The sequence below is a fragment of the Apodemus sylvaticus genome, chromosome 4 (assembly GCF_947179515.1).
Source record: "Apodemus sylvaticus chromosome 4, mApoSyl1.1, whole genome shotgun sequence".
NCBI lineage: Eukaryota > Metazoa > Chordata > Mammalia > Rodentia > Muridae > Apodemus > Apodemus sylvaticus.
The window spans coordinates 18,480,860-18,497,217 of record NC_067475.1 but is presented as its reverse complement, the minus strand read 5'-3'; the positions used below and the strand labels follow the sequence as shown (position 1 = coordinate 18,497,217).

General features: G+C 40.2%; 1 protein-coding gene across 1 annotated transcript; it reads left to right on the top strand.

The window, feature by feature from the left end:
- Nucleotides 1–3,757: 3,757 nt before the first annotated feature.
- Nucleotides 3,758–14,775, top strand: LOC127682492 (guanylate-binding protein 4-like). The gene is made up of 11 exons (XM_052178826.1): nt 3,758–3,936; nt 4,596–4,723; nt 5,805–5,914; nt 6,123–6,322; nt 6,989–7,231; nt 9,034–9,314; nt 10,723–10,734; nt 10,891–11,091; nt 12,656–12,758; nt 13,032–13,225; nt 14,575–14,775. The coding sequence occupies exons 1-11, from the start codon at nt 3,759–3,761 to the stop codon at nt 14,773–14,775; spliced, it is 1,851 nt and encodes a 616-aa protein (XP_052034786.1). The 5' UTR covers nt 3,758.
- The last annotated feature ends 1,583 nt before the right edge of the window (nt 14,776–16,358 follow it).

Here is a 16,358-nt window from a genome sequence, read left to right as displayed (position 1 = left end):
TAGATATATGCATGTAAAAACAATCAATGAAAAAGAGGAAATTTTTTTGTTCTTTTTGCTTTTGTTTTTCTGTGTTAGGGGTGTTGGTTTCTTTTGGTTTTCTTTTTCTTTTTTTATACTTATTTTAACTGTTTTTTTCCTTTTTTATTGATATATTTTTTATTTACATTTCAAATGATTTCCCCTTTTCTGGGTCCCCACTCCCCACAAGTCCCATAAGCCCTCTTCCCTCCCCCTGTTCCTCCATCTACCCCTTCCCACTTCCCTGTTCTGGATTTCCCCTATACTCTTGCACTGAGTCTTTCCAGAACCAGGGGCCACTCCTCCATCCTTTTTGGACATCATTTAATTTGTGGATTATGTCTTGGGTATTCAAAGTTTCTAGGTTAATATCCACTTATCAGTGAGTGCATACCATGATTGATCTTTTGAGACTGGGTTACTTCACTTAGTATGATGTTCTCCAGCTCCATCCATTTGTCTGAGAATTTCATGAATTCATTGTTTCTAATGGCTGAACAGTACTCCATTGTGTAAATATACCACATTTTTTGTATCCATTCCTCCATTGAAGGACACCTAGGTTCTTTCCAGCTTCTGGCTACTACAAATAGGGCTGCTCTGACCATAGTGGAGCATCTGTCCTTATGGCATGCTGAAGAATCCTCTGGATATATGCCCAGGAGTAGTATAACAGGGTCCTCAGGAAGTGTCATGCTCAGTTTTCTGAGGAACCGCCAAACTGATTTCCAGAGTGTTTTTTGTGTAGCTGTGGCTGTCCTGGAAGTACCTCAGTAGACCAAGCTGGCCTCAAACTTACAGACATCTGCCTGCCTTCACCTCCCAGGTGCTGGGATTTATGGCATAGGTCACCACCACATGACAAGAATATGAATTGAAAGAGGGTGTAAAGAATATATGGGAAGGCTTGGAGAGAGGACAGGGGACAGAGAAATAATGTGATTACATTATAATCCCAAATGTGAGAGGACATTGTATCAGCTGTATTGGCTGGCAGTGAGGAACAATAGCAAGAATAGAAGAAATATGTGCCAAGAAAAAAATCAAGAACTATAATTAGAAATAATAGATCAAATGAGCTAAAAGGTTAGAGATCAGAACAGGATTGAATTGGAGATACATACACTTACTAATTTTATCTTTCCTTATTCTTTTAAATTTGAACCATGAAGGGAATGAGGAAGGGAAAGGTTGAAGGATATATTGGAGAGAAGCAGACAGACAGAGAGAGAGAGAGAGAGAGAGAGAGAGAGAGTTGCCAGAAGACTGAGTATCTAGACGTAATTTCCTGACACAAACAGAATGTTATTTTCTTTCTGTGCCTCAGTTTCTATGAAATCACAAGAAAATGTACGGTATGCATTGAGCTAGAACAACTGTATTCTACCAGGAGCGTCTCAAAAGAATGTAGTAGGTAGTCAATGCCGGGAGCAGGGTTCGAGGCTGTGTGTATGATTGGGCTTTGACACACTTGCTGCATGTCTAGTGAAACCACCCAGCCACCTGAAGTATGTCTGTTTTGATGTTTCCCCTTAAGAATGATAGATCAAGCCATCTCAGACTGCTACAAAACTTCACTTTCTGAAGTCTCTTCCAAAACTGAAACTGTTTGGGTCAAGGTATCATGTTCAGATGTTCAGTCTTCTGACCATACTTCCATTAATCTTTTTTATGGCTACTTGTCAGAAGCTCTAGATATTTTTAGTTCCATGGAGAAAGTAGTGCTTCACATTTGCTTCTGTGATTCAGATCTCTGGAGGACTTCAGAGCTAATGGAAGATCAGGCAGAGCCAGGCAGTGGTGGAAGTTCTCCCTCTCAGTGGAGAGGAAAAGCAGGTAAGAACTTCTCACCCTCTTACTAATGCAGGATACTCAGAAGAGAGCCCCATAAACCCACAGGTAAGAGCCCCAGGACCAAGGAAACTGCATTCCTAAAATAATGGGTAACAGCAGCATCCTGTTTTGACTTCTGATTCTTTGTGTGGTAATGATTATAGTTAGCCATTTCTCCTGGTATGTCAAAGCAGGTTATTTGTGCTGCCAGTTGTGAGAGTTTATATGGTTACAAGCCTCTTACTATCAAAATAGTAGACAAATCAACCTTTCTAGTGGGATTTTTTTTTCACATGAAACAGAAAATCCATGTGGAAACTGAAAAACTATTAATTTAAAAAATGCAAAATACATAATCAATAAGGAGATCAACTTTCTCACCAAAGCAACTTTCTTGCCCACTCAGAAGAGACCTATATTTGTCAGTGAGGATGGTGAGGTCCATGTAGGGAGGCACAAGGCTCAGCTCATTCCTTGTCAGAAATGACAAAAGCCAATAGAGGTCATGCTGAGATGGGAGTACAGTATCGCCTAGCTGTGTCCTCAGAGTTTCTGTTTGTGTCTAGTGATCCTTAGCCAGAGCAGAAAGTTGGAAATCTCTGCAGATTGTCTTTCCTTAGGGCTTGCAGTGTTTTAGGGGACATGAATTTCATTGTCATGGAGGGAATTTGCTCAGTTCAACCAAACTGCAGGTAAGAAACTGAAAGGACCATGGATATGTTTTTTCAATAACAAGATTAAAAATAGTAAAGCCAGATGCGAGGAAACAGCCCCTTGACTGAGAAAAAGAAACTGGAACTCAGGAAAGAGAAGGGAGGTATCAGGTTCAAAAGAAACTGACAAATGGCCAGCCATGGTGGCACAATCCCAATTGTCTGCTGGCCTCCAGGCTCCTCTAAGCTTAGATCACCTCTCACCCTACCCTCTACTTTAACCTCCTCTAGCTTTCCTTCCCCAAGCTTCTCATTCCAATATAGCCCTGCCATTTCGGCACTGTACACTCTTGGCTCCCTCTCTATTGACTCTGTCTTCCTTGGTCCTCATTGCCCTTTTGTCTAGTTCCTCTCCCATGGTTTGGTAGTCCCTTCTCTTTTGGCTCTTTCCTCTTTCCTTCTCTCTCTCTCTCTCTCTCTCTCTCTCTCTCTCTCTCTCTCTCTCTCTCTCTCCATCTCTCCCTCCCTCCTTCCCTCCCTCCCTCCTCTCCTACTCTCTCCATTCCCACATTACCCTCATGGCCTGATTTATTCTACTGCGTTCTCTCCCTGCTCTGGACTCTCCCGGATGCCTCTGGCTGTACTCTCACACTCATGTCTCAATAAGACCTTCCTGTCAACCATACCACATGTAACTCCAGTTCCAAAGGATCTGATGCCTTCTGGCCTGTTGCCATCACACACAGAAGTGATATACCATGAGACATGCAGACAAAACACCCATACATGTAAAATTAAAAATAACAAAAATTAGTTTAATGAAGGAACAAGCACACATATATTTTATATACATATAAAAATAGATAATATAGATAAACAGTAAAGAATTCCACTAAAAGATATTCTACTTGATGCTTAATGGTTATTGTAAACTGTTCAGTGAGAAAGATCAAAGAAAAAAATTCTTTTTTACCATAAGTTACCTGAATATTTTTGGTCATTATAATTCTTTAATAAAGCCAAAACATTTTCATGAAACTATTTACATCTTGACAACTTTGGAGTATCGTATGCCATTATAAAGTTACACAAATATCTATCTTATTTATCTCTCTGGAGCACAGCCTGCTGCATGGTAAATCTCATAGCCTTCTGTAAGGAGCCTGTCTGCTGAAAGGGTTAGCTCATCTAGAAGCCTAGAATTCACATTAATCCCATTTGTCCCTCTGCAGTCAAGGAACCTTAGTGGACATGGAATCAGAAGTCCCTTTGTGCCTCATTGAGAATGTGAAAGGACGACTGAGAGCCAATAAGAAGGCCCTGGAGGTCCTGTCAGCCATTACACAGCCTGTAGTGGTGGTGGCCATTGTGGGCCTCTACCGCACAGGCAAATCCTACCTGATGAACAAGCTGGCTGGGAAGAGAACCGGTGAGTGCCAGCAATAAAGCTGGTTTGGGTCCCATGAGTCCACCCTCACCTTCAATTTTAGCACAGGGAATTAGAACATAAGTTAAAGACAAGAATGGATACTTAAAGTAAATTGTTAATCTATAGTGAAAAAAGAGAGATTATGTTTAAGATTAATTTATCTTAAAGAGCTTTTTAAGTTGGCTATGGCAAAAAAAAAAAAAAATCCAAATCGGTTTTATGTGTTTCTCCTTATTCCAACCAGAATAAGAAGACTCAGACATCACTTAGTTGGTTTATCTTAATTACCTATTTCGAAAGTGTAATGTCTTTCTGCTTTGTAGAATAAAAGAGCAGAGAACAGAGAATACTACTATACAAATATTTCCAAGTCACCAAGTATTTAGTAATTCATGATTCAACAGTGTGGGATTCCTGAGCACAGAGATGGCAGAAAACTTCCAAAGAAAATGGAATATCCCACTTATCTTTTCCATTGCTTTTCTTTCTTTCTATTAATTATTATTTTTGTTCTATGTGTTTGCAACTCCTCCTATGTACACCAATCCTGGCCATGATGACATCATGTTTTTAACCTTGATTTACATTAACTCTTATTTCCATTTCCAGAAACTCCTGCTAGAAAATCTCTATCTTTGTCCATCCTTTGCCCTTTGCAGGCTTCACCCTGGGCTCCACTGTGCAGTCTCACACCAAGGGGATCTGGATGTGGTGTTTGCCTCATCCCCAGAAGCCTGACCACACCCTAGTTCTGCTTGACACGGAGGGCCTGGGAGATGTGGAGAAAGTAAGAAGGGAGAGTGCTGTTTTGGATTAAGCTCCTTAAGTCTGAATGGTCTCTGGAATACTTAGGAGCTCACTCTTAATTACAAAGTGTTTTTTGTTTCTATCTACTGATGAGAAATTTGGTAACTAATGTGGAAGAAAATAGTCAGAAGCCTGAGTCATATGGGGACTATTAGCATCAGGGAACAGGGCTGTCATCATTAAGTGAGGCAATCCAGGTAACCCAGATGCTTAACGATGCTGTTAGCAGAATCATTCTCTTGAATGTTTTCCCACAGAAGGTGCTGCTTAAGGGCTGAAGTACTAAAGTACTGAGGGATTATGTCTAACAAATAGTTCTTCCCCCTTACAGATTCTGTAGTTTCAGCAAGGCATAGAAGTTAGGTGTACCCTCAGCTATTTAGAAAAATTAATGTGATAGATCATTAAGTGACTTACAGCACTGTGCATTTAGTAAGACTAACAATGTCATGTAGTGAGAAGTAAGGTTGCACAGCTTACTTGCAACAGCTAAACTATCCCACATCCATAATAATGCAAATAAGCCTAAACACTGGTACACATACCCTCAAACACTCCATCTATGTAAAAGTGGATCACTGAAGAGGAAGATTGATGGGATAGAGACAAGGGAGTGTATGGGAAATAAATATCCCCAAAACTATTCAATTTAAAAGTGAGTTAAATTTAAAGTCTTATATATGTAATAATTTCTCACATTTTTAAGTATTACTATTGTTATATAAGGCAATTAAACCTTACATAAAGGGAAGTTTTGTGAGTCTGTAAAAACTTGGAATCTCCACCAATCTGTTTTATTAAAATTTCCCACAAATAGACATAAAAGACCCAGTAAGATGAGAAAGTATGTGAATTCAAACTAGTGACATTAATTAGAAACAAGTCATCCTCTCAGTTCTACTAATGAGAATATAGTTTACACTTTGCTTTAGGGGTTTGCTTTTTTTTTCTAACAAACCATATTACTAGTTTACCCTAAAAACAAAACAATAAAACAAACCAAAACAAAACCAAAACATCTTGAGCATCTTCAATCTAGAAAGGAGTGTTCTGACTTCCAGGGTGACATCCAAAATGACTGCTGGATCTTTGCCCTGGCTATCCTTCTAAGCAGCACCTTTGTCTACAACAGCATGGGAGTCATCAACCAGCAGGCCATGGACCAGCTGCAGTATCCTTTCTGATGGAGAACATCTCATTTTAGGAATGCTGCAGAGTCAGTGTTGGCAGATAGGAGACATAACAGTTCCAGTGCAAGGCGAGAGCCTATGTACTCACTAATGGATTCACACTTGAGTCAGAACATGGCAAAATCATGGGGGGAATGGAGGAGATGACCAGGGAGCCTGTTCACTCACCACTTCTCCTTAGCTACTCAGCTATGTGACTGAGCTCTCAGATAGGATACAAGCAAGATCTTCACACGACCAGGATGATGGGCTGGAAGACTCAGCTGACTTTGTGAGCTTCTTCCCCGACTTTATGTGGACTCTGAGGGATGTGACCCTAAGACTTGAAGCAGATGGACGAAGCCTCACTGCAGATGAGTACCTGGAGTATTCCCTGAAGCTCAAGAAAGGTACAGGGTCTCATGACTGGAGAACACAGAGGTGAAATTGCATGAATTTACACTTTATGCAGGTGTTCAGATTTGCTTTTCTCTTTTGGATTTTTGGACTCTTTTATAGCTGTTCAGCAGCTTTCGTCAATTGGGTACACCTGGAAGGAGAGCTGGGCCTGCGGTAGGACAGGCAGGCAAGAGAAACAAGGAAGCCAAGATAAAGTTCCGATAAAGGCCCAATGTTTAATATTTAACTCTGAATATAAAGTGGGGAAGCACATCTCCTGTTTTGCCAGGATCTCATCAGCAAAACAAGCTCAGTTGTTCAACAGGTAGTGTCTTCTTGCAGGAAGCTGCTGATTTGGCAGAAAAATAGTCTTCACCTAGGACAGACGACTGTACCCTGGGTGGGCTAGGCAACTGTGTCAAACAAGGTCTGATTTCGCCTGCTAAGGCTAGGGGAAGGGCACACTCTTTCTAAGAAGTGATTTATGGTTAGTATCTATCTTGATACATCAATTGCAATTGATATGTTCCATGGTATAGAGAGAAACAATCACTTCATGCTGTAATCATATTGTTTTAATCTCCCTCATGGTCATGTGGAGATACATGCCACCAAAAACTAGGAGAGGAATTCATAAGCTACACATGAACACACTATTCCTGTTATTATAATTCCAGGTACCAGTGAAGATGATAAAAAGTACAACCTGCCCCGGCTCTGTATTCAAAAGTTCTTCCCCAAGAAGAAATGCTTTGTCTTCTATCCGCCTGCTGAGTGGAAGAAGCTCTCTGAGCTGGAGAGCCTGCAGGATGAAGAGTTGGATTCTGACTTTGTGAGACAGGCAGAAGATTTCTGTTCCTTCATCTTCAGCTCCTCTAAGGCTAAAACTCTGCCAGGGAGCATCAAGGTCAATGGAACTCGTAAGTCTCCTGCCTAGTATTCTATGATTGCTTTAGACAGATGCTCTTAGGGTATATAATATCCACCAAACTCATGTTTTAATAATTGTTTGAAATTTCAGATAGTCTCGGATAATACTTAATATCTTTGTAAGTCAAGTCTCTTTGCTAGGAAAAGTGTATAATGAACTAGGAATATAGACTTTATCATCAATATATCTTCACTTATCTGCAATGAGTAGTGGATATATTAACTATCTAATTTGGCACCAAAGATGCACATATTATATATTTGATTACATGTAATTTAATTAAAATCAATTTAAAAGTTCAGGCCTTTACCTACTGTGAGTGCTCAGTAGCTCTCCAAGTGTGATTAGTGGAAATAATGATGGCAATCACAGGCATAAAAATCTATTCTTCATTTTAAATCCCTCCTGGACAACACTGAGCTTGATCAAACTAAGCAACATACTCCATTTAACTTGGATTGTATCATATGCTGCTTATATAACTGAATCCCACTGAAGCTAGTGTTCAAACACTAGATGATACACACACAAATGAAGATAGAATGGTATATTAAGGGTCTTAAGACTAGCTGAACTCATATTCAGTAAACAGAGCCTTACTTTATATAAAAGAGGAATATTACCCATTGGTGGGCAGGTAAATCGCCTGAGTATCTTGTTAATGTGAAAGTTCGGAGGTAGTACATGTGCTTAGAATAGGCAAAGACCTGTTTCATTAACCATAACCATAAATGCCAATCAACTAGTAAGAAAAATCAATTAAATCAACAAATATATACAAAACAGAGCTGAGGCACATTTCAATTGGAGATCACTTGCCTCAATTGCATGTAACACATGTAGAAACATTGTTTTGGTTGCTAATAACAAAAATCAGAGGTATTTTGTTATTTTCCTTCAGTGGGAAATAATACAATAGGTTATGAGTGCTTTGTGAGTTCAGTGACTACTTTAGAGTAAAATGTAGTGTCACTTTCTGTCCAGAGCTGGATGTATAAAGCTGGACTCCTGTGGTATCAGAGTCTATAGTAGGTCCTGATAGAGGGCCTATGTGATACAACAGAAATACAAGTAAGTTATAGGTGACTTTGCTCATTTTTATTGATCAACACAGAAAGGGTTGTTGGTAGACGCAACCAGTCTCCCAAGGCAGGCTGTCTCATCTTTGGCAAAAAATTCAAGAAAGAGGAGACTACCATAGAGAAATGTAGGCCATGAGTACCACACTTTTCTCATTCCAAACACCTCACAGCATCCCTATAGTGTCACAGGTAGCTTTTTCCCCCTGGAAACCTCTTTAATTTTCATCTGAAGAGGTGCAGGATTTCATGCATGCTACTAAAAACAATTCTGTCTGTTGACAGTCACACTCTGGTCTCTTTCTATCCTCTGTCCCTTCAAACTAATTTTACATTAACCTGAAATTGTATACATTCTGATACATAGGGTCCATTTGTAAAGGATGCTCACAAATTGAAGCATTTAGCGTACAAGATAGGCCACCTCAGTTTCTGCAGCAAAGTGTTCTTTCAAAGAACATCTGAACATACTACTTGAATAATTAATTCATTTCAAATGTAATGAATTAAAGAACAACAAAAGAGAACATGAACAAGAAAGATGATTATGGTAGTATATGAAAGCAGATTCATAGAAACAAGATGTACATGGACAAAGAAGGTGATAAAGAGAAAATAAAATATGATCTTCAGCAAAATGTGCCTTTGAAGAATGCAGACCATAAAACCTTATAAAATAGGAATGGGAATTCTGACTATCATGTCTCACCAGGACTGGGAATTCTAGTGCAGACCTACTTGGATGCCATCAGCAATGGGGCTGTTCCTTGTCTGGAGAATGCAGTGACAACCCTGGCCCAGCTTACGAACTCAGCAGCTGTGGAGAAGGCAGCTGAGCACTACAGTAAGCAAGTGGCCCAGCAAGTGAGGCTCCCCACAGACACGCTCCAGGAGCTGCTGGATGTGCATGCAGCCTGTGAGAAGGAAGCCATTGCTGTCTTCATGGAGCACTCCTTCAAGGATGACCAACTGGAGTTCCAGAAGCAACTTCTGGTGATGTACCCTTACTTGTCCTTGCCCTTCTCTCATGTGACTTTGACCTAGCATTTTGATCTCATGCTCTGCCCTCAAAATGGAAGGAACCAGTGTTCCTCGGCTTAATGCAGGGAAGGGGAAGAGGTTAAAGAGTTAAAATATGCCACTTGACATTCAGCAGCAGCTGCAACCAATGTACATCTATTGGGTCAGGCTGCTGAGATACAGCACAAGGCATGTGGGTTTCTATTCACCAAGTTAAAGCAATTAGTCAAGTAAGCTTACCTTCACTTAGAGGCTCTAAAACGTCCTTCTATAGTGAAATATAAGGGCGCTATTTTGTTTTTTGTTTTGCTTTTTTGGGGGGAGGGGGTTGGTTTTTTGGTTTTTGTTTTGTTTTGTTTTGTTTTGGTTTGTTTTTTGTTTTTTGAGACAGGGTTTCTTTGTGTAGCCCTGCCTGTACTGAAACTCACTCTGTAGTTCAGGCTGGCCTTGAAATCAGGAATCCATCTGCCTCTCCCTTCCAAGTGCTGAGATTAAAGGTGTGCACCACCACTGCCTGGCTATAAAGGCTCTATTTTAGCATTCCTTGTTTCAAATCCTTCTTGTTTCCCTTGTTTATAATCATAGTATACAGATTTAAACGAGCAGTGTAATTAAATAAGCTCCCCATGTCTTAAGGGTCAGCCCATCTTTATAAGACAATGAGTGTCTATCATTTTATCGCAGTGGTTCACACCCTGTTCATTATGACTCCTTTGGGGCATGAACAACTCTTTCATGGGGGCTGCATAACAGGAATCCTGCATATCATATATGTACATTACTATCTATAACATTATCAAAATTACTTTTTGAAGTAGCAAAAAATATTAATGTTTGGAGATCAGAACATGAGGAACTCTATTAAAGGATCACAGCATTAGGAAGGTTGAAAACTACTGAATTATGGGATGCTATGGTACAAAGACACCAAGGAAAGAAATACTGGATACCTAATTACCTTCTAATGACCAAAGACCTTGTCACCAAATGTTTGTCTTTCAATCTTTGTATCAACATCGTACAAGTGACAAGAATGTATTAATTCATACTGATGAAAACAGTCCCTTTGTAATTCAGAAGTATTCACCTTAGAATTTTCATCCTTTAACTTCACAATCTTCCCTCTCTTTCAAGGAATTCATGAAGCAATCACCACTCTGTTTGTGACAAACCTACTCAGATCTGAAGTGGATTTTCTGTACAAATATCTTGGCCCACACCAAAACACATTCTCCTGGGGAAGCTGTGTTCCCTCCTGGTTGAACTTTGCACTCACTGATATGCCTTCATCCTAGCAGATGAAGAAGAGCACAGATTTCATGCCTAACCTCACTTACATAGCTATTGAGCTTGAGGACAGAGAAATTAGAATGGTTTATAGAACTTACTTATAGTGATGATAAGAGAGATAAGCCAATTCCCCAAACATCTTTTCCTGTCCACTCTGGGACTGTCACATTACTCTGTCCAGAACAACTACAATGGCACCTTACTTCTAACAGCCTACTTGATTTATCTTTCCCTACTTACTCGACAGGTCAACATAGAGGAAAGGAAGGAAACTTTCATGAGACAGAATGAAGCAGCATCGCTCAGTCACTGCCAAGCTGAGCTGGACAAGCTCTCAGAGTTTCTGAGGGAGAACATCTTACATGGAGTTTTCTCTGTTCCTGGGGGCCACAGTCTCTACTTAGAGGCCAGGAAGAAGGTCGAGCAGGACTATGAGCGAGTGCCCAGGAAGGGAGTGAAGGTGAGGGGTGAGGGCAAGTATGTTTGTACAGTGAGGGCACAGCTAGAGCTGGAATTGCTGCTCTTGGTTTCTAAGAGCATGCAGGTTTATGGGGATAAAGCAGAGTGAATGTATCATGACTATTCTAGCCTTCAGATACACAAAATACTGCATAATAATAACATCTTAATAGTTATTTCTTCTGGAAGTGAGATTTATAACGTAATACAAGTAAAAGAGAACATTAATTTATTGAATAATCCATTAATTTTTTCATGAGTATATATATTATTAAAGGAAAAACCTTTATTGTCAGTAATCTTATGATTTTAAGTGACATGGAAAATAGAGTATTCTTGTTAAATATGAACTAATTATCAAACATAAAGAGGTAGAGACAGCAATGGAGATGATGGTGATGGTCATGGTGGTGGTAATGATGGTGATGTTGATGGGATGATGATGATGCTAACATATTAAGAGCTCATTTCATAAGCTGAGATAATGTTATTTTCTTCTTTGGAATATCATGTTAAAACTCTAGGTCAGAATGAATTACTTCTTAACAATATTGCTATGGTGCAGTGGAAGGATGCAATGAACAGAGAAGCTCACATAGACTTGCCAAAGCAGCAGGTCAGCTTCATTCAGAGTGAAGCAATCATAGAGATGAGGGAGGAGTATACAGTCAATATCCACAGTGACCAAATAAGTGAGAATATGCAAATGACACTAGTCCCACCCTGAGTCATAGGGAGTGGATCTAAAAGAAGGCAGAGGCAGTTACTATGGCCTCTACTCTGGAGGAAAGATTGACTCATGCATCCAATTTCTCTAATGCTCAGGCCCTTTCTCACAACTCTCCTCATTTAATCATGTGCATGCTCAATTGTGCATTGGCATAAGATACTAAGTGTGGGTGTTCTTAATAAAATTTCAATTGAAGGACAAAGTTTGCCAGACAACACTGCATGCACTAAAAGCAACTTGAACCCAGATTGGCCTTTCTATTCTATTGGATGCATACATAGGTAATACAGTTAAATAGAACCTGTCATGACATGATTGATTAGGTATACAGTTACTTGTATTCAGAGAAGAGTATATGTGTATTTAGTTCATTAACACAACAGGAGGGTCTGAGGTGCTAGGAGCATTGTTTGAAGAGGAGTATCTGTACATACTACATAAAATGTGCAGGTAAAATAATCAGGCTGACAAGGGTATCATTACAAGAAGGGGAGGGATATAAACCTTAAACCAAATAAGGTCTCAACTACTAATCTACCCCTAAGTCTTCGTGCCTCATAAGTATTTGTGGAACTGCAAACAAATTTGGATGGTAGTGTTACCTGTAGTGGCTAGTGGGTAACATTTATGGACAGCAACAGTAAGTTTTTTCAGAGGGAGTTTTTATCTCAGCAAAGAGCACAGTGTTCATTACAGACTAAGTGTTATATGACTCACATAGGAACTAAAGAATGGTTCAAATATTACAGTCAGGGTAGAAATTTCATTAATGATAACTGTTTCATCAGAAGAAGGCATCCTTGCTGCTTAAGGCTTTCTCTCTTTTCATACCCAGGCAAGTGAGGTCTTCCAGAACTTCCTGAATTCACAGATCACCATGGAAGAGTCCATCTTGAATTCAGATAAAGCCCTCACTGAGAGTCAGAAAGCTCTGGAAGGTACAGAGGAGGACTCAGCTTTGACTGATGGATAGGAAGATCCCCCAGACAAGGACTTCCTTCCTGAATCCTCTTCTAGATCTGAAATCTATGATTGTGCCTAGTGTTGCATGTCTAGCTTGTCAGAGTTTTTATATCACATAGGGCATCATTGCATGGTGATGTGATGTTTCAGATGTTGTCATGCGGAAAGCAGTCTTATCTCTGAGATCAAGAGGGTAGCTCACAGTTCTGACTATCCTTTCTTCCTTCTCAAAAACCCTTGTGGGACAGCTGAGAAGACCAAGAAGGAGGCAGCTGAGAAGAAACTGGAGCTAAGTAAACAGCAACAAAAGGAGACTGAGGAAAAGATGGAAGCTCTAAAGAAAAGCATCTCAGAAGCCATAGGCCAGATGGAGGAGAAGATACTGAAAGAAAAGGACAGCCTTCTGAGAGAGCAGGAGAGGGTTCTGGACCTCAAGATGAAGGTGAGTCTTGATGGAATGGAAGTACATGACAGACCATGGCTCCCTGGAAGGAACCGTATGGCATTCTCAAGGGAATCATGATCCCAGAGAGAATCCATGAAAACCTCAAATCCACCTCTACCCATGTAAAGCCCTTAATTCTAAAGACACACCGCCTCCTGTAGTGTTAGTATAATGAAGAATGTGGGAGTGTAGTGCCAGAGAAATGTTCTTGATCCACCAAAACACAGAGAGGAGTCAATCTGATGCAACTGATAGCAAGGTCTTTAATCAATACGATCTAGCTCACCCCCCCCCAATACTCCACCAACACACAGGGTAGTTTAGGGGGTGGAGAAGCCCCAAATGTCCATCAGAGTAAGGCTTTATAGTAAGCACAAACTGTGGAGGGGTTCAGGGGATGTAAGTGTGCAAGCCTCTAATTGGAAAGCTACCATGGCCTTTGACTTAATTGGCTGGTACGGAGAGTCATATTATAAATTTAATTTCTGATGTCCTTTGCATTGATGGTCATTAGGCAGGTTGTGGGCTTGTAAGCTAGGGATTCAGGTTTGTTAGGGAAATAACCTGGAGACACTGGTCTGGTTGAGGGTGTAACCAGAAAACACTGGTCTTGTTGGGGCTTAGCCTAGAGACTGGAGCTAGGGTCAGGGTTTGTTGGGGAGCATCTTGGAAACTAATGCTATGTACCAGCCTATTAGTTTACCTGAGTCCAAACTTAGGTCAGGTTCTATAAAATGGAGTCTGAACTTAAAAGATTTGGACTCCATCCCCAATAAAACGTTTATGCTTTGGAGTAGCCTTATTTTACTTCACCTGAAAAAATACCTGAGCCCACCACCCTAAGAATTATTAGTACAAGAGTCAATGATACCAGTTTAAAATGATATGAATAGTCACTATATGAGTCTGAGGCTCTGAATCCTGCAGTGTTTGTTTCCAGAGCTGGTTGCTGCATCCAACAGAGCTAGAGGACAATACAAATGCAGTCTTTCTCCCATCCCAGAACTTGACAGCTCCACTCTCAGGGGCAACAGTTAGTTACCATTTGTTAGACAGATGGGGTTGGCTCAGATCAGTGAAGTTGAGACAGGATGGAAGTAAAGTCCTCAGCTCCCCCACCAACAGATGTAGTAGTTTTGTCCATAGTTCACAGGGTTGTCATAGCCACAAGTCTCATAAATATCAGCTACAGCCATTCTCACTCTTCTGGTTAATGTTGGAGGTTTGAACAAACTTGTCAAATTCTATTTTCTGTAAAGGGGAGGAAACAAGCTCAGCTGCTGAAGCTGTTAATATGAAATGCCAGTAATGGATATTCTGAGAAATCGACTCTCTCTTTTTGGTAGGCACTAGAAAAACTAGTTCAAGAAGGACTTGAGGGGCAATGTGAAGACTTGAAAAAAGATATAAAACTAAGAGAAGAACAGATTCGAGCCATGAAAGAGAACTCTGCTTCCGGGATTCTTGAAGGAACTATAGGTTTTTTCCGTGAACTACTACTGAATGTACTCAGCTCCCAGATTAAAAGGGCACTGAGGGAAATGTGATGTAAGCCCATTAGCAGCACTCCTCCATGGCCTCTGCATCAATTCCTGCCTCCAGATTCCTGCCCTCAGTTTCTGCCCTGACTTTCCACACTAATGGCCTGAGAGTTGCAACATGAAATAAACTGTTTTCTCTTCACTTCAGTCCTGGTGTTTTTCACAACAATAGAAACTCCACCTCGGACATTGCTTTGCTCTGCCTAGTGTCTTCCATACTACTTTAGACATACAGCTCTTACAGGGAGCTTGGACCCAAGAATTTACAGTCTTAGTTCTTCACACATGTTTAAATAACTCCATTGGCTTATTTTTTCAGTTTCTGTTGATGTTAGGTCCTGGTTCTTCCCCCTAGCACCATGCTCCCAGAAATAAGACTCAGAGTGAAATATATTTACATACATACTTTGGCCATATACCCAGACTCTTCTCTGACTAGATATAACTTAAAATATCCCATTTATTCTAGTCTACATTCTGCCATGTGACTGATTCTGACTCATTACATCTTCCAAGACTGATCACAGGCCTGGCTCTCACAAAAAATCCTTTCCCTCTTTGAGGTCCCACCTCTACTTTCTCCCTAAGCCATAGGTCATAGGCTTTTTCATTGACAGGAGATACATCCATACAATGCCCAATGGATTTGCAATGGCATGTCTTCTCCATGTCTTCCATGTTCATGTTGAGACCTTTGCCATTTATTAGATGTGTTAGTCGTGTGCTCTCTCACTTGACTCCTGACCTTATAACCTGCATTCACTTTATTTGCAGTCTTCCTTTACATTTCTCTTACTAGTAAATATACTTCCTTCATAATTGCAGGATCAAGTGTGCTACGAATCATCACCTTTCAAGTCGCATATTCATTATTACCTCAAATAATCAGTATTCATACTTCATCGTATTCAGTCTATGGTTTAGTATGTAGTATAGTGTTCGTGTCGTGTATTCAAGGATATTCTCCTCAACACTCAGTAAGTGTAGTGTATGTTAGTTGCCCTCAGATGCTCCTTATGAAATAAGCAATGGAATTTCATTTTTTGTTTTTGTAATTAAGAAATTAGTTTAATATCCTGACAGCAGTTTTCCCTCCCTCCTCTCCTCTCGGTTGCTCCACCTGCTTTTACCTGCATCGACTTTCTCTTCAGAAAAGGGAATGCCTCCCAAGGATATCAACTATCTATGGCATATTGAGTTACAGGAACACTAGACACACTCTCTCCTACAGTCTAGACAAGGCAACCCAGTAGGTATAAAGATTCTCTGTAACTTCAGGCTTTTTCACCTTTGCCCCAGCTTGAAAATAATGAATCAGAAGCTTAATGATTCATGTTTAAATTTATTTATTAAATGTTTAAATATATTTATTAAAAGCTGCCTAGGTCATAAACTAGTATTGTTCTCCCTGGATCATAACTCATTTAACACAATATACTCTCCTATGATGGCTACATGGCCAGTTATCTCTCCTCAATTTCTGTCTGACTTCCTCTGAGTCAAAGTCCATGGCAAAGGTTCTCATGCCTCGCTCCTTCCCAGAGTTCCTATGTTTTCTGTACTTTTAAAATCTACACTTGCTCCTTCTC

What these genes read in the sequence shown, in the direction of transcription:
- LOC127682492 (XM_052178826.1), top strand. Translation starts at nt 3,759, where the DNA reads ATGGAATCAGAAGTCCCTTTGTGCCTCATTGAGAATGTGAAAGGACGA. An exon ending in GCTGGCTGGGAAGAGAACCG is followed by an intron (nt 3,937 to 4,595) that starts GTGAGTGCCAGC and finishes TGCCCTTTGCAG; the next exon opens with GCTTCACCCTGGGCTCCACT. An exon ending in CATCAAGGTCAATGGAACTC is followed by an intron (nt 7,232 to 9,033) that starts GTAAGTCTCCTG and finishes ATGTCTCACCAG; the next exon opens with GACTGGGAATTCTAGTGCAG.